This window comes from Sceloporus occidentalis, unplaced genomic scaffold (assembly GCF_023333645.1).
Source record: "Sceloporus occidentalis isolate IW3139 unplaced genomic scaffold, rSceOcc1.0.p SCAF_3, whole genome shotgun sequence".
In the NCBI taxonomy this organism is placed as follows: Eukaryota; Metazoa; Chordata; class Lepidosauria; order Squamata; family Phrynosomatidae; genus Sceloporus; species Sceloporus occidentalis.
In genome coordinates this window covers 2517146-2539654 of record NW_028316983.1, presented here as the reverse complement: position 1 = coordinate 2539654, position 22509 = coordinate 2517146, and the positions used below count along the sequence as shown (strand labels likewise).

At 45.0% G+C, this 22509-nt stretch overlaps 1 protein-coding gene across 1 annotated transcript; it reads left to right on the top strand.

The window, feature by feature from the left end:
- The first annotated feature begins 5025 nt into the window (after nucleotides 1-5025).
- On the top strand, nucleotides 5026-14945 carry LOC149315421 (BPI fold-containing family B member 6-like). The gene is made up of 7 exons (XM_089518428.1): nucleotides 5026-5061; nucleotides 7474-7635; nucleotides 8499-8566; nucleotides 9355-9400; nucleotides 10519-10582; nucleotides 12403-12488; nucleotides 14243-14945. The coding sequence occupies exons 1-7, from the start codon at nucleotides 5050-5052 to the stop codon at nucleotides 14330-14332; spliced, it is 528 nt and encodes a 175-aa protein (XP_089374554.1). The 5' UTR covers nucleotides 5026-5049; the 3' UTR covers nucleotides 14333-14945.
- Nucleotides 14946-22509: the final 7564 nt, after the last annotated feature.

Below are 22509 nucleotides of genomic sequence, written 5' to 3'. Positions count from 1 at the left end.
GGACATGTCCTGGAAAAGGAGGGCATTGGGGAGTTTCAGCCCTCACTGAAATCCTCCTTCTCTCGTGTGTGTGTGTGTGTGTGTGTGTGTGTTGTGGTTGTTTGGGAGTTTGCAAAGGGAAACCTCAGCCTGCCTTCCTCTGAAACAGCTTTGGTTTCTCTTCCCTCTCTCTGGAGCATGTGTGTCTATGCACTTGTGGACATGACAGTTTGGAGCATGTGCAAAAAAAGTTATTTCCAAGCTAGCAACGGGGATTTGTCCTCATCTGTCTGAAATCCAAATTCGCTGTTGACCCACTTTCTTGCCTAAGTAATGTGCTATTAACCCCTTGTTGTCCTCTGTGTGCGATAAGCATTAGCGAATTGGCTTGCTTTTCCGGGATGCCAACTCTTTAACCATTTTTGGGATGGAAACACATAGGTCCGTGTAATAAAGTCCTATGATTCTATGGGGCTCAACAGACGGGTGGATCAATGCTGCCCTTTTGAGCCCAGGACGCAGGCTGCAGCAACCACACGCCACGGCCTGGGCATGGAACAAAAACAAGCCCTGAAAAGAGGGGCTTATTTGTTCCGCCATAGAAGGGGTTCCATAAGTGCTGCGGTGTGGAGTTATGATGGCCCTTGTGTGCAGCGCTGTTTAAGCATTGCGCATGAGGGACATCATCATGGCACATGCTGTCTGGACGGGTGTGCGCCATGATGGTGCCCTGGCAGAGGAGCAATGGCTTGGAGTGTGTGAATGTCCTGCCCTTCTGCAGCCCTATCGCGCACACAGTCTGGCTCATTGTAATCTGTCTGGCACAAAGTCTGGCACAAAGTGCCGGTCTGTATTGCGCCTATGGTTTTATGGCAGAGGGAGCCATGAGGAGCTACTTTGAAGTCCTCTGTCAAACAGTTCTTACCAGCTGGAGGTCCTTCCTAATGTTTAGTCAGGAGCCCCTTTCTTGTAATTGGGACCCTATCCTCTGGAGCAGCAGAAGATCACCTTCTAGATGACATATATCCCCCCAGTCAAGTCATTTGCTGTGTGAAATGTGGACTCTGCTTCTTTGGAGGCTTTGAAACAGAATTTGGATGACCTCTCAGATCTCTTTAGAGGTTGCAAAGGGGTGGTATAGACTGGTCTCAGACCCCACTGTCCAAGGAAGATATTGACAATAAATAAATAAACTAAATAAACTTTATTCTTATATCCTGCCTTTCTGCTGCAGCAATCAATGCTGGGATGTGTCCAGAGAAGGGCGACTGGGGCTGCATCTGCACAGCTGAAATAATCCAGTTTGACACCACTTAAACTGCCATGGCTCCATGCTATGGGATCCTAGGAATTGAGGTTTGTTCTGGCACCAGAGCTCTTTGACAGAGAAGGCTAAATATCTCACAAAACTACAAGACCCAGTATTCCCTAGCATCGAGTCATGGCAGAGAAAGTGGTGTCAAACTGGATTATCTCTGAAGTGTGGATGCAGCCCAAGAGGATCAAAGGCCTGGAAACCAAACCTAGTGGAGAGTGATGCAAGGACCTTAGCTGGATGCTTAGCTGGGAGAAGACTGAGAGGCGACATGATAGCCATCTTTAAATATCTGAAATTTGTGCTGTATAGAACATGGAGCCAGCTTGTTTTCTTGTTCTCCAGAGACTGGAACAAGAACCAATGGATTCAAATTACAAGAAAACAAATGCCACCTAAACAATGGGGAAAACTGAAAGGCTTTCATGGCCGGCATCCATAGTTTTTTTTGGGGGGTTCGGGCTGCGTGTCCATGCTCTAGAAGAGTTTATTGTGGCTGGCTCTAAGCTTCTATTATTCCTTTCCAGTCCTAAATTACAATGAGCCTATGGTTCTATGGCTCTGTGTTGCAAATAACAATCTATGTCTTTTCACAGAAAAACACAGTATCGGCGATCGTGGAGAAATCCAATATATAATTGCTGAACCACCTGAAATAACAAATATATGCATAAATTTACACCTGAACGTAAGCATGCTTGGTTCTTCTAGTATTTGCATAGATTTGGCCTGTAAAGCGTGGTGGCGAATTTTTTCACTTTAAGTGAGAAATGGTCTCTTGACACCTCGAGACGTCAATCTGAGAACATGGCCATCAGCCCCAGGACATTAACCCCCCCAAAACCTATTTTGGGACTTCTAAAAGCCTCACTGAGTAAGGAGTAAAATTTTGAAATCCTTTAACGTTGTATGGAAAGGAGAAATGAGAAAAGAACCAGCAGTGTGGCCATTGAACAACATGTCCCAATACACAGTAAGACAAGTTGTGCCTCAGGACACATTGTGTGCTGGGAGCCTCCTCTCTTTCACAACAGGACATCTTGCGCCATCATCATTGCATTTCACTAGCATGGATGGGGATCATGTCAATAATGTACCTCTGTCATTGCAAAGTTAGGCACAGCAGCTTCTGATGCTGAGTCTCATTTGCAGCGTACTACAACCCCCATCATTCTTAGTATAGCAAATATTATACTGTCTGAAATATGGCAGGGTTCATAGTCCAACATATCTGGAGAGCATCGCTTGGGGGAAGCCTGGGGTATAGATTTTGTAAGTAGAGTTGAGGTTTGTCATCCCACTAACATGGAAGCCACCAGCTGCCTCCAAGACACACAGAAATTAAGAGGAAACCGCCCTGTGGCTAGCTTGACCCAGATCAAGCTCAAGCTCAACATCTTCTTCAGTTGCTTTTGGAACTGCAACTTCAATTTTCATTCCTACTTCTCCAGGTTTTCCTCTATAAGAAAAATGGAGAGAAGATTGAAATCCCCCGTCGCACAGAAATCTCGTCAGAGCTGCCGGTGAAGAAGGACGGCATCACAGAAGTCATCCTGTCTGCAAATGTTTTGGATGCTGTCATGGAGTTATTCAAAGATGACTTTCGCTGTGATGTCAGCAATGCCAAGGTAAACTATGATTCCTAGAACCTGGCTGCAAGATCGACTGCATGCGTCCATTTCAGAGACAGGTTCAAACTAGTTCAAAATAGTTATCCATTAATTAGCAGCTTGATGACATGTAGATGTGAAGCATAACTGATTGACTTATCAGTTGCCATTGTAAGCATTGACAATTCCAGAATTAAATTGTTCATTAGGGATTGATTAACCGAATGTGAAAGAGCCGACAAATTTTATATTTCCCAGTTTGTTCATTATCCCAAACTTAGTTCTCTTGAATTTATGCCAAACTAGCCCCTCTGGATGTGGAGAATTACAGTGTTTAGGTCACAAGATCTAAACCACTTATTTTAGTTACAGGCTGAGTCTCCCTTATCAGAATCCCCAAATATTCCAGAATCCAAAACTGTCCATACGGATGGCAGAGATAGGGACACCTTTTCTTTCTGATGGTTCAGTATATGCAAACTTTGTTTCATGCACCAAATTATTTAAAATATTGTGTATAAAATTACCTTGTGTATAAGGTGTGTATGAAAGATAAACGAATTTCACATTCAGACTTGGGTTTCATTTCCAACATATCCCACAATGTGTATGCGACTATTCCCAAATCCAAAAAAACCTCAGAAATCCAAAACACTTCTGGTCCCTTTTGGATAAGGGAAGCTCAGCCTGTAATAGTTAAGTTCATTCTCAAGTTAAAAGATTTTAAAGCTAGAAGTAGCAAAGGCAGCTCAGAAAGGGGATGCTTGTCTTTGCATTCAGGTGGCCCTGCAACAAATCCCCACAAAGAGGCTCTTTCTCTTTCCCAGGAAACTGGTGAATTAAACTGGGAATTTTGTTGTGACTCTCATGGGAATCAGGAAGGTAAAAGCTGGCGGTAAGAAGATGAAATGATCAGACAGGGACAAGATGAAGTAAAGAAAAGGTGTTTTGTGTGTGGGGCGGGATGAATGAGAACTGGGGCTTTCAGAAAGTCATGATCAGTATCTGTGTCCTTCTCACCAGAACTCATCACAGGGATGGATGTGAGTGGTCTGGAATAATAGAAAACATTTCTATTATTCATTTGTTTTAATAAAAATGTTCAACTGAAATTTAAATGTGTGTTTCAGATATGAAGTTGAAGGCTTTCACAGCCAGCATCCAAAGATTTCTGTGGGTTTTTCGGGCTATGTGGCCATGTTCTGGAAGACTTTCTGATGTTTTGCCCACATCTAAGGCTGGCATAGGTTAGTGGCATAGCAGTGGGGGTCTATATACTGTGTGACCCTTGGTTGAGAGGAAGCGAGTTACATGTTAATCTCCATGTTGGTCTATTGTTGAATGGCAAGGCCTCAAGGGGTCTATTGAATTAATGGTCCACTGTCTGCTGGGAAATCCCCTGACCCTGAGTGGCTTTCATTTGCATTTGCTGGGTTTTGATTTAGGGTTTTTTCAGGACTGGAATCCAATCTTTGTTCACTTTAAGGTTTTCTTCCTCCCTGTTGAAGTTGTCCATTGAAGTTGTAGATTTCAACAGCTTCCCTGTTCATTCTGACCTGATAGTTGTTGGCATGGTCCAGAATTTCAGTGTTTTCAAATAGTATTTTATGCCCAGGAGGGTTTATAATGGGTTTTGCTACTGCTAATTTTTTTGGCTGTGCAGGGAAGCCATTGAAATCCACAAACACCTGGACAATTTCAACAGGAAAGAAGAAACCCTGGAAGTAAACAAAGTTTAGCTACCTGTGCTGAACAAACAACCAAAACACCAGGGTCAGGGGGTTTCCCAACAGACAACGGATTGCTAATTCCATAGACACAAAGCTTTCTCTCATATGCCTCCCAGCCTGAGTCCTTGCCATTCACCAATAGACTAAGCCACAGGTTAAGATGCAAATCGCCTTTTCCCAACCAAGGGTCACACAGCATATATAGCCCGCACACACCTCCATGCCACCATTCTCTGAAGATGCCAGCCACAGATAGAGGCGAAATGTCAGGAATAAATTCTTCCAGAACATGGTCACATATCCCCAAATCCCCACAAATATCTATGCTTCAGATACTTTGATTTTCCTCCTTATGAATTTCCCCCCTCATCCCCATTGACAGGTTGCTTCACTCACTACTGAAAAGTTGGCAGAAATGATCCCATCGGTGAGTTGACTTGGAGAACACTTCTTTAGAAAGTAGGTGTACATCCACTTGTGTTTATCATCATCACCACCATTACCATCACTATCACCATCATCATCGTTATATTTATTTATATCCTGCCTGTCTCCCAATATTGGGACTCAGGGTGGCTTACCATAAGCCTTCTGGGACAGACCATCTGAATCGTGCCCCCAGCCCTGCAGAGGCTCTGAGTCCCAGTGAGTCTAATCTAAGTCTAATCTAAGGTATTGGTCTGTCCATGAAAATGGAACTGCTGAAAATTCCTGCACATTGAGATCATCAGCATCCTGTCCTGCACAGAAAACTATTTCTCGAGTGTATCCAGCCATTTCAGTGGCACAACTTGGGACAGCCCCACAGTTGTCATGGCAGACATGAAGTCCTGAGCCACTCCTGACAGAGCAGACTCCGCATGGATGTTGAAGTCCTCCAGCACAACCAGCTGTGGAGACTCCAGAGATTATCACACACACATTTTTTGCCCAATCCAGGCACAGGATGGGATCTGGCTGCAATGGGAGAAAACGGGTATTATCACACATGAAATTGTTGCTGCTTGTAGCTGACCCCCCCCCCCCCCCCCCCCCGTCCCTGAGCTGTGCTTATTGCAATGAATTTTGCAAGCTTTCCGTCCTTTAAAATCAACCGGCTCAAGGACAGGTGGTGGTCGGCCGGCAGCGCAGCAGCAGTTTTGTGTGCGATAACACCCCCCCCCCCCCATTGCAGCCTGATCCTGTCCTGTGCTTGGATCGGGTAAAAAAGTAAATGTGATCATCTCCTCCAATACCACTGCTGAGACCAACTGAGGCATCTCAGGAAGGGAGACTCTTGAGCAGCGGGGTGGATGGTACACCAACAGAATCCCTATTCCAGTGATGGCAAACCTTTGGGGGCTGCGTGCCCCAATTAAGAATTTTCTTAATTTCGCCTTCTGGGGATGGGACTTCTCTCCCCACACCTTTTCCTGGCTCCCATCTGTTTCCAAGAGACAGCTGAAGGGTGGGAAAAGCTCAGGAAGTGGGGCCACAGGCACATCTTCCTCTTCCTCCCCGCCGGGTGCCAGGTGAAATGGCATCGTGTGCCACTTCTGACATGTGTGCCATAGGTTTTCCAGCACAGCCCTATTCTGTCCCAGCCACCCACCTTTAGATTGACCCACTCATACCCACAGGGCACCTAGTGAGGGAGAGGGAACCCCAATAGACTACTGCAACTCTGCCTCCCTGCCCCCTAGGCATTGCCTGCAGCTGGACGGAGAAACCAGGTGGGCAAAGATGGGAGAGCTTATCCCCCCAGCTTCATCCAGCCAGGTCTCTATAATACAAGCCAGGTTGGCATGCTCATCCAGGATCAAGTCCTGGGTCAGTGGTGTTTTCCCATTCACCAACCTGGCATTGAGCAGCAGCATTTTCAGCCCAGGGGGCATGATGCCAAGGCTATCTCAAGTGGGGGACCATTTGCACCTTACTCATTTTATGTATAATGGGGACACATGTACAGAGAGATGCCTGGGGTCACTGTGCTCTGGGTTTTCCTGCAAACTCTGGAGCAAAAGATAAACTTTTAAAAACCAGTTTAAGGGAGGGATTTGGTGGATTTGGTGCAAAACTGGCCTTATCTCATGAAGAAAGTTTAGTTGGGAGTAACCAACAAGATTCAAATGATTACTTTTTCATCTTCATCTTCATTTTTATTTTTCAAAGCAAATGGGCTTTGGCAAAGGTGAGACAGTTGGCAATAGATCAATGACTAAAAGGAGGAGAAATGTGTCTTGGGCTGCATCTGCACTTCTGAAATAACACAGTTTGACACCACTTTAACTGGCATGGCTCCATCCTAAGGAATCCTGGGATTTGCAGTCTGGTGTGGCACTGGAGCTCTCTGACAAAAAAAGGCTAAATATCTCACCAAACGACAGTTCCCAGGATTCCATAGCATTGAGCCACGGCAGCTAAAGTCAAACTGCATTATTTCTGCAGTGCAGATGCAGCCTTGGAGATCAGGACAAAAAGCATCTAGAGGTTTCTGTGTGTCTTCCCAGCATCCAAGTGGGAGCCATAGGTTCCACATCCTGAAGTGGTGTGTGTGTGTGTGTTTGGGGGAAACTCTATCCATCACTTAGACTAGCAGTTCTCATCCTGTAAGTCATGACCTCTTTGGGGGTCGAACGGTCCTTTCACAGGGGTCTCCTAAGACCGTCAAAAAACACATATTTCCAATGGTCTTAGGAACCAAGACACTGCTAATTTTATGGTTGGGAGTCACATGAGGAACTGTATCAAAGGGTCGCGGCATTAGGAAGGTTGAGAACCACTGGCTTATACCACAAGTTGCCCAGGGTTTTTGGTTTCCTTACAGCATGGCTCTTAACTGCACTCTTATTTCCTACAGATTGCAGGGAAGCTGCCTCGGTCAAAAAAAGTGAAGGCAGAACTAAGGCTTAAAGAACCAGTCACACATTCCTTGGGATCACAGGAAAGTTCTATGAAAGTCCATTCCACTGTTGACTTCATCCAAGACCCAGAGGGTGGAAAACTCCTTTCCTTGGACATGGTACGCACTCAATCTACCTCTCTTTGACAAAATGTGCATTAGTTCTTGGCTTCGTGGGTCTACAACCCAATTCCTGTCTCTTGTGTTCCTGTCCACCTCCAGGGATGGAGGAACCATGCACCAATGTAGGGAGAAATGGACCAGCAATGCAGGCAGGCATTTCGGACTGCATGCAGACACCCTCCCTAAAATCCCTCTCTTGGTCCAAGTAATATAGGTAAATTAGGACATATATATTTAAGTGGTGGTTGTACATGCATTAAGTGTGTGCATACTTAAATTTCACGTGAAGATGTACATTCGATTGTGGAGTTGGTAGCCCATTCAGTTTGCTTTTAGTTGTGGATCATGTCATTCAACACAAGGGTTGCGTAGGACAGTCAGCACATAACTCTGCACTGTGTGTGCTACAGAACTGCATTTTGGAATCTCAGCCCAGCTCTAAGCTTGTATATCATTCTGGTCATCACAATAATGTTAGCGATGGTTGGGTTGGATGGTTTTTCATCTTCATCCCTTTTCTGCCCTCTTCTCAAACAATCTAAATCTTCTAAATTTGAAAATTCAGAAATCTGGCATTCACCTTTTCAGACCTGTGCAAAATAAACTGAATTCTGAGTTTGCGTGGGCACACAGCAAAACCCCAAGAAAATGCCAACTTGTGCTCTTATCACGGTCTCTCTCTCTCTTTTCTGGCCATATGACTTGTTCACTGAATCTCTTCTGACTTTTTGGATGGTGTTTTCCTGCATGGCAGGATAGGGTTGGACTAGCTGACCCTTGTGGTCTCTTTTGCTGCTCTGATTCCTGAAGAATCGAGGGAAGGTTATTCACTCAACATCTCTTCCGTTGTCCGATCGCAGGTCCAGCAATGGGAAGTCAGTTTTGATGTGGAAAATGAAAAACTGAAGATTGAAATAGGAACTGTCAGGTATGGGAGTGGGAATTCTTTTCATCTTGTTGCAGAAGCCTCCTGTTGAAGAAGAGGTTTTCTAGATTTCTTCTGAGGCTGTGACTGTTTTTATATATAATGTTCAAAGCCTGAAAAAACTGTTTATGCCTTGGTAGTGCAATGGTTAAAGGCTGGTCTTGCAGGCAAAACATTGTGAGTTTGATCCCAGGGGCTCCAAGGTTGGATCAGTCTTTCATCCTTTTGTAGGTTGGTAAAATGAGTACCCAGTTTGTTGGGGGCAAGTGGCTAACACATTGTAAACTGCTCAGAGAGTGCTTAGTTCACTATGAAGTGGTACAGAAATGTAAAATGCTATTGCATGGTGGAGAGGTGACAAAAAACAAACAAACCCCAGTGGCAGGGTGTCGAGTGGGTGGTCAGGCTGTGTGCATTTGGGCCGCCTTGGGAGCGGTCAGTGTGGACATTTGGGTGTCGACCCATTTCTAATTTTTCAGAGTCCTAGACCAAGCCACTATGCCACACTGGCTTGTATCACACATGGGCTGGTATCTTATTAGCAGCATATACAGATGTAAGTCCAGAAGGAAAGATGGTTGGCATGGTTTGGCCATGTACCAACCCACCTAGCCCTGCTTAGTTTCTGAAACCAGGCAAGATCAGGTGTGCTTATGGGGGCCTAGTGGTTAAAGGGGTGGTATAAGAGTATGAGAAAGGACATAAATGGAATTCAGGGTGTTGGTTGTACTGGTCAGACTGACATATGTGGATGCCTGTGTTTTGTTAACATCTTCCTCTTCATTTTGTAGGATCACGAGTATTGGTGTCACTTCTCCATCAGCAACTGATGCTAAAGTAAGTTGGATTCTTGGGTCAGAAGGTGTGCAAAAAGGGCCAGAACTGAGGGTGCAAGTTGGCAGTCTGTAGCAAGGAAGGCAGCGGAACATGCCAGGGCTTGGAATTGCTCAGGCAGGCTTCCAGCTCCCTCCAAACACAAAACCGTTTATATTCTTGAGGGGTATTCACATCAGGTGGGTGGTACCAGACCGAAACCTGAGTATTCATACTGGGACCAGTACAAAATGTGAGAATACTGCAAAGAAGAGATGCCAAGTGGCAGAGCTATTGGTTGGAACCCTGTTGAGGATTTAGGTCTTTGCAAGTGGATGTATGTTCCATAATGTCTGTATCCATTAAAGGGCTGCTGTTATGTTACTATGTACGGGAGCCAGAGAAGTGACCAATGCCCACTGGGCAGTGGGTAGGGAAGACTGATATGCATCCATAGGGCCCATTGGGCATCAGACAATCTTGCCAGTGTCCTTACTGAACTGTGTAAATTGCTAACAGTGTTCCCTAGTGCCTCTGCTAAATATTCATATACTTACTTAATTTACACCATGACAGAGGGATGCAGGCAGTAGTTCTCTATATGGAGCAGTCATCCAGTGACAAAAACATTCCAGGTTCTAGCTTCCATCAGTCATAGGTCAGACTCCTGCCTGAGTGTCAAATTTAGACGTTAAGGGGAATGCATATTCTCTATGAACCTGTTTTCCCTCCAACAATGAGATTTCCTCAGAGATACATGCACCAGCCGCTTAAACCTATATTTCCCTTCCACTGACCAAATGCAAAACAAAGCATGGTAAATGCAAGAAAGGCTGCGATGAAAGTTATGTGCTGTAACTAACTAGCATTTTCAGCCCTTGAGGGGAGCAGCTCTGAAAAACAGCACCTCCAGATAATCCTATCATCTATTTTGATCACCATAAATCTTTGGAAGGATGGCATTAGTCAGATTAGACTAGGATGGATTGACCACAGGTCTATCGTAGTGTGAAACGATGATTCCCACTCAGTCACAAAATCATTTTGTCAAATTTTATCCTTGAAAACAATACCTATAATATAATGAATGCAGTTTGTGTATCAGTTTGTCACAGGAGCTTGGTGTCTTCTTACTTTTGCAGGTGGAAGCACTGAAGAATTATATGCAGGATATTGTGAGCACTGCTTGTGTGCCCAACGTCAACAGTAAGTAACTGCGTGTGACATTTGTCACTTATTTGGCAAATAAAATAAATAAAAATAAAATAAACAAAAAACCACCACCACTACAACGTCAGATAAGGTAGATTCTTCTTGGCCGTGGAATGGAACAGACAGAGTTGCCCAACTCGTCTTCTGTTGGGTGATCCTTGCTGGCTGGTGGATTTGATTTGTAGCCTAAAACTAAGCTCTACAATAATAGTACGGTCTGTTCCAAAATGTTTGGCCTTTGTCAGCCTCCAAAGGAATTCTTTATCCTTGATATTCCAAAGCCAACAACATTTGATGGGGTGCATTTGCTGCCTGAACATGGGGCTGAGAGAGGAGGGTGTTGCTGGGAATTATTATTATTATTATTATTATTATTATTATTATTAAACTTTATTTCTAAAGCGCTGTAATTATACACAGCGCTGTACAAAGTCGGTAAAATTAAAAAGTATATAAAAGCCTGCCCAAGGCGTACACTCTAAGATAATAACAATTAAAAAGAGGAATAGATAAAATTACCATATAGAAAAAAAAAAAACAAATTAAAAACATCAAATATAAAACAAATCACATCACATCAAATATTGTCAGACAGCCAGATGACAATCACAAATTCCCTGAGAACGCTTCCCTAAACAATATGGTTCTCAGCTCAGCCTTAAAGCTGGTTAGGGAAGTGATGAGCCGTGAATGCAGAGGAAGAAGGTTCCAGAAATGAGGGGCAGCAAGAGAGAAGGGACGGATCCAGGATGGGGCAGAGAAGATCCTGGGTTGGGAGAGGAGACTTTGGCTGCCAGAGCGGAGAGTGCGAGTAGGGATGTAGGGAGAGAGAAGATCGGTCAAATAAAGAGGGGCCAGCCCATGCAGGGCTTTAAAGGTGAGTAGCAAAAGTTTGTACCTGATGCGGAAAGGAAAAGGGAGCCAGTGAAGGGAGGACAACAGAGGGGAGACATGATCATAACGGCGAGCGAGTGAAATAATGCGTGCAGCTGAATGCTGAACAGAAATTAATGGGTGGAGATGAGAGAGGGGAAGCCCTGCGAAGAGGAGGTTACAGTAGTCTAGTCGTGAGACCACTAGGGCATGGACCAGTGTCTTTGTGGTAGAAGCTGAGAGATATGGACGGATTTTGGGGATATTATAGAGAAGGAATCTACAGACTTTGGCTGTAGTCTGGATCTGAGGGATAAATGACAAGGAGGAGTCAAAGATGAAACCAAGACTGCGGGCTTCCTGGACCGGCTGGATAGAGACGTTATTGACAGAAATAGAAAAGGAATAGTGAAGGGTGGGCTTAGGAGGGAAAACAAGAAGCTCTGTCTTGGACATATTGAGCTTCAGACGCCGATGGTGCATCCAGTGGGAGACAGCTGTTAAACAGGATGACACTTGCTGCTCTAGCTCTGGCGAAAGATTAGGGGTGGAAAGGTACAGCTGGGTATCATCGGCGTACAGATGGTAGGAGAAACCAAAAGAACTGATAAGTTTGCCAAGGGAGAGTGTGTATAAAGAGAACAGAAGGGGACCCAAAACAGAGCCCTGAGGAACTCCAACAGATAAGGAGACAGAAGACGAGTTCTGACCACCCAAGACCACTGTAAAAGATCTATCTGACAGGTAAGATGTGAACCAATCGAGAACAAGGCCCGAGAAACCAAGGTCAGAGAGTACATCTATTAGGAGACAGTGGTCCACGGTGTCGAAGGCCGTAGACAGATCGAGACCTTGCCTGAGCCAGGGATTAGAAAGGGAGCCTAGTGATATGCCTGTTGCCCATCCTAACAACCTCTCTCTCTTTTCTTTGCATGTTCCAGAAGCCCTGGCTGAAAACCAGGTGGCCCTTCCAAGCATTTTGGGGGCTACATATGAAGAGAGCAAAACACGCTTTGAGAAGTTCCCGGTCAGTTCCTGGAAACTTGCTTGCTTGCTTGTATTTTTATTTGTTATACCAAGGCTTCTAGATGGTAGACTTTGAAGACATGGCCATGTTTGTCTGGAAAATCAGTATGCAAAAGGATCTTGGGGCACCTTTGATGCTGACTGAAAGAAAGAAGCCGGTAGCATGAGCTTTTGTAGACTTGAGTCTGCTTCCTCAGATGCATCTAGTGGAGGGAAGCTGGTAGCATGCATGAGTTTCCATAGACCTGAGTCTACCTTAAGGTCAGTCCCTGGACCCTCCCTTCAAGCATCTGAGGAAGTAGATCCAGGTCTATGAAAACTCATACTACCAGCTTCTTCCTTTCAGTTAGTCACAAAGATGCTACAAGATCCCTTTTGCTCTTAGATGGTGAAGAATAGCTTCTGCTGGGATGTGTTTCAACCGGCTTCTACCTCAGTCCCAGGCCCCATTCCCACTTACAGATAAATTGGCGTGTGATTCGAATTGATGGATCGATTTGACAGTGGAGAGTGGTTCCCACTACATTTGCCCCGATCACGTTTTTCCTTCCAAAATAATCCACTTGTGGTTCCCATTCACAAATGGGAACCGATTCAAAATGATTCAGTTCCAGCTGTCCAAAGGGGAAATTTAAATTTATTATTATTATTATTATTATTATTATTATTATTATTATTATTATTAAGCTTTATTTATATAGTGCTGTAAATTTACACAGCACTGTACATACAATCTTTTGATTAGACGGTTCCCTGCCCTCAGGCTTACAATCTAAGAGGACAAAACATAAAAGGAGAAGGGGATGGTTGTGGAGAAGGGGATCAGGTTCTGGAGTTCATCTTTCCCTCTGAGGCCTGGACCAAGGCAGATGGACTGGAGGGAAGGCTCTATATCTTAAGGATAGGCCCGATGGCATTGGGCCTGCCGTTTCACTCCCTCCAGGCTGGATGGCTTCACCTTCCCCCTCTCTGGATGATGGTGGATGGAGGGGTGGGATCCTCTTTCAGGGAAGGCCTGATGGAGCTGACTTACCCTTCTCCCTCTCTGGATGATGGTGGATGGAGATTCTGATCTGTATGTGGTTCACACTTGTGCAGAATCGATTTATTGAAAAAGAAGTGGAAAAAAATCAGCATCAAAAAGACATGAGTTAAATGGATCTGGAGCATGGCCCCCCTCTTGGAATCGCTTCAGCAATTTGGATTAAGTGGGAACCAGGGCCCAAGTATCTCCTGGTGCCCATTCCAAAAACTCTCTGAACTCTTCCATGCTAAGATGTGTGCAGGCTGACATGCCATGGAGCCCTCCTGAGCTCCAGAGGAGATGGCCATCATTGGTCCTCACAGTTCTGGAGTGCACTTGCTCCACCACTGAGTCCTAATGGAAATGGGCAAGCAGGCATCCTAGTATTAGACCGGTCAAGAAGCAAAAGGAAAGATATTTTGGTGGGGGAAAGTTTTGTGAGAGAGTGAGGCATGTTCCTGCATGGCAGGGGGGTGGAATGGCAAGGACCATGGCCCAGGATATAGACCTCTTTGCAATACTGGCAGCAACTGAGCTCTCCAATTGATTTCATTGAGAGAGTGCCTCCCTCCCAGTTTGCGCTGGGCATCATCATTGCTGTTGCATGGGCACTCCTTTGAGATTCTGCCCCCTGTTCTCAAGGGCAGGGGTGGAGGGAAAAGGTTTAGGGGGTCCAAGAAATCATTGTGGTATCTAAATGTGATCATCTGTGGATTCTTCACCCTTTGCAGAATACTCTGATGTTGGATGTCCAGTCCAATCCTATTGACTACTCTGCTCTGATGGAGAAGATGGAAAAAATTGTTCACAAACAACACTGAGAAGAACTGCACATGACGCAGCAAGTCCAGCAGGACCTTCCCAGCTCACCACCTCTCAGCTTTGCTCACTTTAGCTTCTGAGCGCTCACCACCCAAACAGAGGGCATTTCTAGAGTCGGAAAAGACAGCCACCTAGGCCACCCTAAACAAGGAACCTGTCTCCAGCCCACAAAGTCTTGGGCTGCTGCCACACTGCAGAATTAATGCAGTTTGACACCACGCTAACTGCCATGGCTCTATGGTAGGGAGTCCTGAGGTTTGTAGTTTGTTGTGGCACCAGAGTTCTCAAATAGAGAAGGCTAAATATCTCAAAACACAAAAACAGGACTCCCAGGACTCCATAGCATTGAATCCTGGCTGTTAAAGCAGTGTCAAACTGCATTAATTCTTTGAAGTCAAAGGCTTTCATGACCGGCATCCATACTTTTTTGTGGGTTTTTCGGGGTATTTTTCTAGAACATGGCCACATGGCCTGAAAAACCCACAAAAAGCTATGTATTGATTCTGCAGTGCAGACGCAGCCTTGGAGGGCTAGCAGAATTCTGCCCTAGTCCAAAGTTCCTCATGGGTTCCTGGTTCTGTAGCTTTCCAGCCAAAAGCCTACAATGATATTTCAAAATAAATAAAAGATTCTGCTTTCCTCTTCTGCACTTCTTTGGTTTTCCTTTTACTGAAGCCAGAATTCTGTCCATGCTCAGAAAAACAAATCTGGAAACCATGCCCTATGAGGAGAGATGTAGGGCATTAGATCTGTTTAGCCTGGAGCAGAGATGGTTAAGAGGTGAAACCATAGCCCTGTTTAAATACTGGAAGGGATGTCATATTGAGGGGGGAGCAAGCTTGTTTTCTGCTGCTCCAGAGATGAGAACACAAAGCAATGGATGCAAGCAACAGGAAAAGAGGTTTCAGCTCAACATTAGGAGGAACTTCCTGAGAATAAGGGCTGTTCAACCATGGAAGATGCTGACTAGGATTCTGGTGGAGTCTCCTTCCTTGGAGTCTTTAAACAGAGGCTAGATGGTCACCTTTTGGGAATGCTTTGATGGTGAGTTCCTGCATGGCAGAATGGGGTTGGATGGGATGGCCCTTGGGGCTTCTTCCAAATCTATGATTCTACGATTCTATGAAATAGCAAGCCACCAGTGCCATCCCACTAGGGCAGTGGCAGCCAATCCTAGTTTTATGGCTTCTCCATTTGCTGCTGCTTTGGGATGTAAGCAGCTCAGCACCTTGGGCAGTGACTTGAAAGTTCAGAATACAAGAAAGAGTACCTTCCTCACCCACTGACATGAGAGTCACCCACTATCCCTGCCAACAGGACTTTCAAAATGGTGGCCATTGGAGGAAGACAGCTTTTGAGGAGTCACATCACTCTAATGCTATGGATGGCACCCTTACTAACTTGCAAATAGTTACAAGTGATATCTGTACAGCAAAAGTGGATGTGAGGCCGCGAAAATATAGCTTCTCCAAAGCATTCAAGCCAACTCCACCCCAAGAATGTTGAAAAGCAACATGCAAGTGCTGTAGCATTTTGTTGTGCACTACACCAGTGGCTGCCATTTTCCAGGGCTGTACAAGATATACAACATCTGTGAGCCATATCCTAAGTCTCCCAAGTATTTTTCCTTTTTAGGTGCAACAGCAGAAGCTTTTTCCCTTCTCTTGCTATTGCACCCACAGAATGCCACCCTTGGTCAATACATCTGGCCCCGAGATAAAAAACAGCAAGAGAAATCTGAATGCAATTGAACACTGGCATTTCAGCTTTTCTATATAAGAAGTGTGGGTAAAATGTATTCTGGGGTGGGAGACTCGCATCACATAAACACAATGGTATTCTAGTGTCTTTACTATACAAGGTTCACCTTACAGAGCATCTAAACTAGAAATAATGCTGTTTCACATCACTTCAACTGCCATAGCTCTGTCCTAGGGAAACCTGGGATTGACCTTTGGCAATTCACAATCTCTTTACCTAAGATGCTGTCAATGGAAACCCCCCACTGAAGAAATTTGCCAAGAAAAGCCCATGATAGGGTTGCCTTAGGGTCACCATAAGTCAGAAACGACTTGAAGGCACACAACAACAACGGCAAATTGGGGTCTAACCAACAAAATTCCGGCCTATGGATCCGGAGAACTGGTGCCTTGGATCTATACCAGAAGTGGGCATCATGTACATCTCCTGGTGTTGGGCTGCAGCTCTCAGCATTCCTCACCATAACCTCTGCTGCCTGGGGATGCTGGGAGCTGCAGCCCAACAATATTTGGAGGTTTGAGTGATCCCAACCCAGATTTCTTTTCTTTTCTTTTATTATATTATACACAAAAAATCCACAAAAAAAGAGAACATAACAAACACACAAACATAGAAACATATGAACATACATAACGGAGAAAATCTAAAGACAGAAGAAGAAGAAGAAGATTACATAAAATGCTGTTATGTATATAATTAACCAAAGTATTAGCTATACTTCCGAGATGCCTTCTCTAACCTCTTATTACAAGCGTATTTCATTTCCCATATAATATAACAACTACTTCCTTAAATATGCTTCCTAAGCCAACTCTACTTTATGCTTAACAAAATGGAAAACAACACTGCAGTGATACTTAGTGTATTTTATATTTGAATCTCTCTCTCTCTTTAATTATCATTGTTTATTTCCCCTCTCTATCTTTTATAACACAGGACCAATCTTCTTCTGTTTTTTTCTTTTCTTTTCCCTTTCCTCAGAGCTGTCAATAAACCCACCTCCATTGACTCATAAAGTTTTGCCAAACACTCTTCTATTGTTGGTATTTCTGGTCTTTTCCATGATTTTGCAAAGATAATTCCGGCTGAAGTGATCATATATAACATCATTCGCTTGGATTTCTTTTCAGCCTCTTTGTCTAATTCAGAAGAAGTCACATTGAGTAAAAACAGAAGTGGGTCAAAAGGGGTTTTCTCTTTCAAAATCAGATAACCTGGCAGAACTCTAGCAACTTCACACTTTGCCAGAGCTACAAAGAACATTCCTTGAAAATGCTACATCACGGGCACATTTCCCCCCACAAAACCAACTTGGTCTATAAAAAGAGGGATGCGGCAGGTTGGAAGTGCAATAAAGTTGATGCAAATTTCTTTCATGTGTCGTGGAAGTGCAAGGAAGCAGAAAAAGTCTGGGGGAAAATCCATCTAACAATATCTGCGATCCCAACCCATATTTCACTTGATGTATTGGTTGGAGTCTCACATCAGGATTGCATGGCAGAGATTGCCACCTGCAGAAGTGTGATCTGGAACCCTTGTGTTGAGTGACAATATTGTGCAGCTGAATAAGGCAAACAAATGTACAACTAAATGCCAGTACCTCCATGTTCAATGAGCATATGCATTCATGCACAATGTGCCTCTGCATGACTAGTGACCCCACATTCTGCTTTTGCAACCTTGAACAGAATGCAGGTGTTTTGCATGAGTTGTTGTTGTGTGTCTTCAAGTCATTTCTGACTTATGACAACCCTAAGGCAAACTTATGACAACCTTAAGGCAAACCTATCATGGCAAGTATCTTCAGAGAGGGTTTGCCATTGCCTTCCCCTGAAGCTGAGAGAATGTGACTTGCTTATGTCCACCAAGTGGGTTTCCATGGCTGAGCTGAGATTTGAACCCTGCTCTCCAGAGTCCTAGTCCAATGCTCAAAGCACTACACCACGACGCACACAAAAAGTCCAGCAACCTTTATGGGGGAAACATTCGCAGACACAAGACTCCAGTGAATCTGCCAGTGGTGTTTGAAGGGGCCCCAGATTTCTAAGGTTAAAGATTTAAGGTTTAAGAGTTCCTGTCTCTCTGACCCTTTTAACTGGAAATCCTGCCAGGGATTTAATCTGGAGCCTCCTGGATATAAAAGCCAGCCTCTCTCACAGAGGTTTGCTGCAAAACAAGAGCTTTTTATGAGATCTTACCCTGAATCTGGACTGCAGCAAAAGCCACCCCTTCTCCTATGAAAACCCTTTCACCCTGGCCTCTTCCTCCTCTGCCAAGTTGGTTTTATCAAGCAGGAACCATTGATTGATTGATTTCGTACAATACGTTATATAAAAAGAGTTACCACTCAATTTACAAATTCTACACAGAGTTCTACCCATCATTGTCTATACTGACTTTTCTTTCCTTAGACTTGCAGAGGATTGCTGCATCATCTACCCTATTCCGGCTTCCATGTCTTTCTTAGTTTTAAAACAGTAATTCCCAAATTCCCAAACTCTTTCCTTATTAGTTACTGTGCCTTTTTTATGTTTTGTTATTCTTCCTCCTCTTCTCCACTTATTCTGTGCTTTCCTATTAATCTCAATGATCTACTTCGTTTCTAACTCTTAACTGCTACATGAGGATATCACTTGTAGTTCACTAAATCCCAATGTCTATACCTTCTCTGAAACAGGAACCTTCCCTTCTAAACCCCCAGGAGAGGGATGGGCAAGGGATGAGAGGCTCTTTGCAATAAGGCAAGTGTCCAATTCCCCTCCAGTGCTCCTGCTAAGCCACCGCATGACCTTTATCAGAACTTGGCTAATGTTCCCTTCCGGCTCACTAAGCTGATCTGGCTCAAAGCCTCCCCGATAACCTGATCTGGCCCATGAAGTCCCCATTGTCTGCCTTGCATTCTGTTTCCCCTTCCTCCGTCCCCTTCCCTGGCACCGAAACCCACTGGAAAGCCTTAGCCTTTCTTGTGTAACAAGGTCCTTGTCACCTTGCGCCTTGGGTTGTTTACCAAGCGGATAAGGTGTTCTTCCCGCTCTGAAAGCCATCCAAGGCCCCTTGGCGATGCCCCATCCGAAGGTGCACAAAGGGGCCCAGATGTGGGTGCCACATCTGGATCCAGGACTCATTCCATTCCCAGCTTCTCCAGACCCACTGTGGCAGCAGTTCCTAAGTACCGTAACATCCAAAATCTGCAAAATAGTGATATCTTTATTAGCCAACCAAAATGCACAATTGAAAGCTTTCGAAGCTGACCTGGCTTTTTCATTAGGGAAAGGGGTTTAAAATCATATAGGGCCGGGGGGGGGGGGATGTTAGTCTCAAACCTGCATTATGTTGAGATGTTTCTGTTCTCAGTGCAGGGGTTGCTGGAGGGATAGAATCATAGAATCATAGAGTTGAAGGAGACCACAAGAGCCATCCAGTCCAATCCAATCCATGCAGGAACTCTCAAACAAAGCATCCAGACTCTGTTTGAAAAACTCCAAAGAAGGGATCCTAGAGCTGGAAAAGACCTCAAGGGCTATTCAGTTCATCCCCATTCTGCCAAATCTAAATCAAAGCAACCCCATTGACAGATGGCCATCCAGCCCCTGTTTAAAGACCTCTAAGGAAGGAGACTCCGCTACACTCCAAGGAAGGAGTGTCTAACAGCCCTTACTCTCAGGAAGCTCCTCCTAATGTTGAGGTGGAATCTTTTCCTGGAGCTCGCATCCATTGCTCCGGGTCCTAGTCTCTGGAGCAGCAGAAAACAAGCTTGTTCCCTTCTCAAAATGACATCTGTTCAAATACTTAAACAGGGCTATCATATCACCTCTTAACCTTCTCTTCTCCAGGCTAAACATCCCCAGCTCCCTGAGTCGTTCCTCATAGGGCAAGGTTTCCAGACCTTTCACCATTTTAGTCGCCCTCCTCTGGACACGCTCCAGTTTCTCAATGTCCTTTTTGAATTGTGGTGCCCAGAACTGGACACAATATTCCAGGTGGGGCCTGACCAGAGCAGAATACAGTGGCACTATTACTTCTCTTGATCTAGACACTATACTTTTATTGATGCAGCCTAAAATTGCATTGGCCTTTTTAGCTGCCGCATCGCACTGTTGACTCATGTTCAACTTGTGGTCTACTTGGACTCCCAGATCCCTTTCACATGTACTTTCATTCAGCCAGGTGTCCCCCATAATCTTATATCTGTGCATTTCATTTTTCTGTCCTAAGTGCAGTACCTTATATTTCTCCGTGTTGAATTTCATTTTGTTAGCTTTGGCCCAGCTTTCTAGTCTATTCGGGTCATTTTGAATTTTGATCTTGTCCCCTGGATAGGGTTGCCATAGCTGAGGACCTCCAAACCGGGACAAATGTATGACAAGGTTTTAAAATGTAGGACCTTTTTTTTTTTTTTTTATTTCCTGGCCAGGAAATTAAAAAAAAAAGTCCTACATTTTAAAACCTTGTCCTCCTTCTCCTCCCCGGCTTGGGAGAAAGCCTCGGCCTGCTCCCAGGCCGGGAAGGAGCACGGGGGCCGCTCCTCATCGCGGCAATCGCTGCAATGGCAAGCAGCCTCCTCCTCCTCCCTGGCCTCGCGGAGGCCTTGGAGGACCCCGCGGCCGGAGTTCCGACCGCAGAGTCTTCCAAGGCCTCTCTGCAGGGCCTCGCTGGTGGGGGAATCCCGGAGGCGAGGCCAAACTGGGGCGGGACCATGCGGACCCACCCCAAACTGTGAAAGTCCCGCCCCCAGGCGGGATATGGCAAGCCTACCCCTGGAGTATTAGCTATTCCTCCTAATTTGGTATCATCTGCAAATTTCATGCAGCCCAACCCTTTCTCCTTTTGGCCATGTGGGTAGCCCAGGAAATATATATGTTTCTCTTGAGATCCAAGATGTTTCTCTTGAGATCCAAGTTGCCTTTGTTCTAGGAACCAGAAGCCCCTTTGTTAGAGAGCACTGAATTTCTAAGGAAGCCCTCCATCTTGTTTGCCTCAAGAAACATTTTTGAGGTGATGTTTTAGTAAAACATGCAATGTGTAGTCCAATTTTTTGGAAAGCAGGGAGGGAGATCATGAGGAGCAACTCAAACCATTGTTTTACCTGCGGCAAAGGACAAGATGGTGTCTTCTCTATGTGCCAAAGTTTACCAAGATGTCAGTTTACTCTGAATTGGATGCTCCTTATGGAAGCATTTTCCACCAAAGCTGAGGGCAGCAAGAGAGCTTGGGATGGGTCACTTGGGACATATGTGTGGCACATGGCACATAGCGGTCACATGGTTCATAGAAGTTCCATCTGCCACCCAAAGTGGCTGCTTCACTCTTCCTTGGAGTGAGGGTGGACTTGGGGATGATGCAAACAGGCGTATGAAATTGACATGACAATATACCAGCCCTTGAATTCCATTAAAATCCTGAGAATAGGATTTCTTCAGTGTGGTTCACACCAGAGCCTACATCCTATGACTAGTCTGAAATAATGGTCCCAATTGGTAGCCTTCTCTGTAGTGACACCCTTCGTGTGGGATGCCCTCCATAGAAGCCCAGTTGACAACAAACACTGGCCTTATTCTGGTACAGTGGGCCCCTCCCATTCATGGGAAGTTCAATTCTGTCCCTCCTGCAGATGGCAAAAAACACAGGCGCTCAAGCCCATATTAGTCAATGGATGGCGATGTGTGAGTGCCCAACAGCACACCTGTGGGCATTGACTAATATGGGCCAGGGCAGTCCACAAGCGCTTCCATCTGTAACTGGCTAACCCACCAATATGGTGGCCCATTTTACCAAGTGCAACGTACAATTGGCCCTCCTTATACCCGGATTTTTTATCCCTGGATTCAAGTCTCCATGGCTTGAAAATATTCAGTAAAAGTATAAATTCCAAATAGCAAACGTTGATTTTCCATTTTATATAAGGGGCACCATTTTACTGTGCCATTGTATTTAATGGGACTTGAGCATCCACAGATTTTGTTATCCATGGAGGAGTCCTGCAACCAAACCCCAGCAGATAACAAGGACCCACTGGACATGGATGGCATCCTCTTCAATAGTTCCTAAACAGTAAGCTGGACATGGCGTACTGGTTTGAGTAATGGACTAGGACTCTGGAGACCAGAGTTCACTTCCCACATGGCCATGAAATCCATTGGGGACCTGAGGCAAATCACACTCTCTCAGCCTCAGAGGAAGGCAATGGCAAACAGATCTTGCCGAGAAAACCCCATGATAGGTTCGCCTTAGGGGTACCATAAGTCAGAAGTGACTTAAAGGCACACTACACACCCACACAAGCTGGACCTAAGGACATGCAACTTTTCAGATGCACATTTATGGTCATTGATGATGGGATGTGATTCCAGAAACCTACGGCTTAAGCCAGGTAGTGCCTCAACTAAAGAGTTTCTGGGGAGCTGCAGATCGTGGT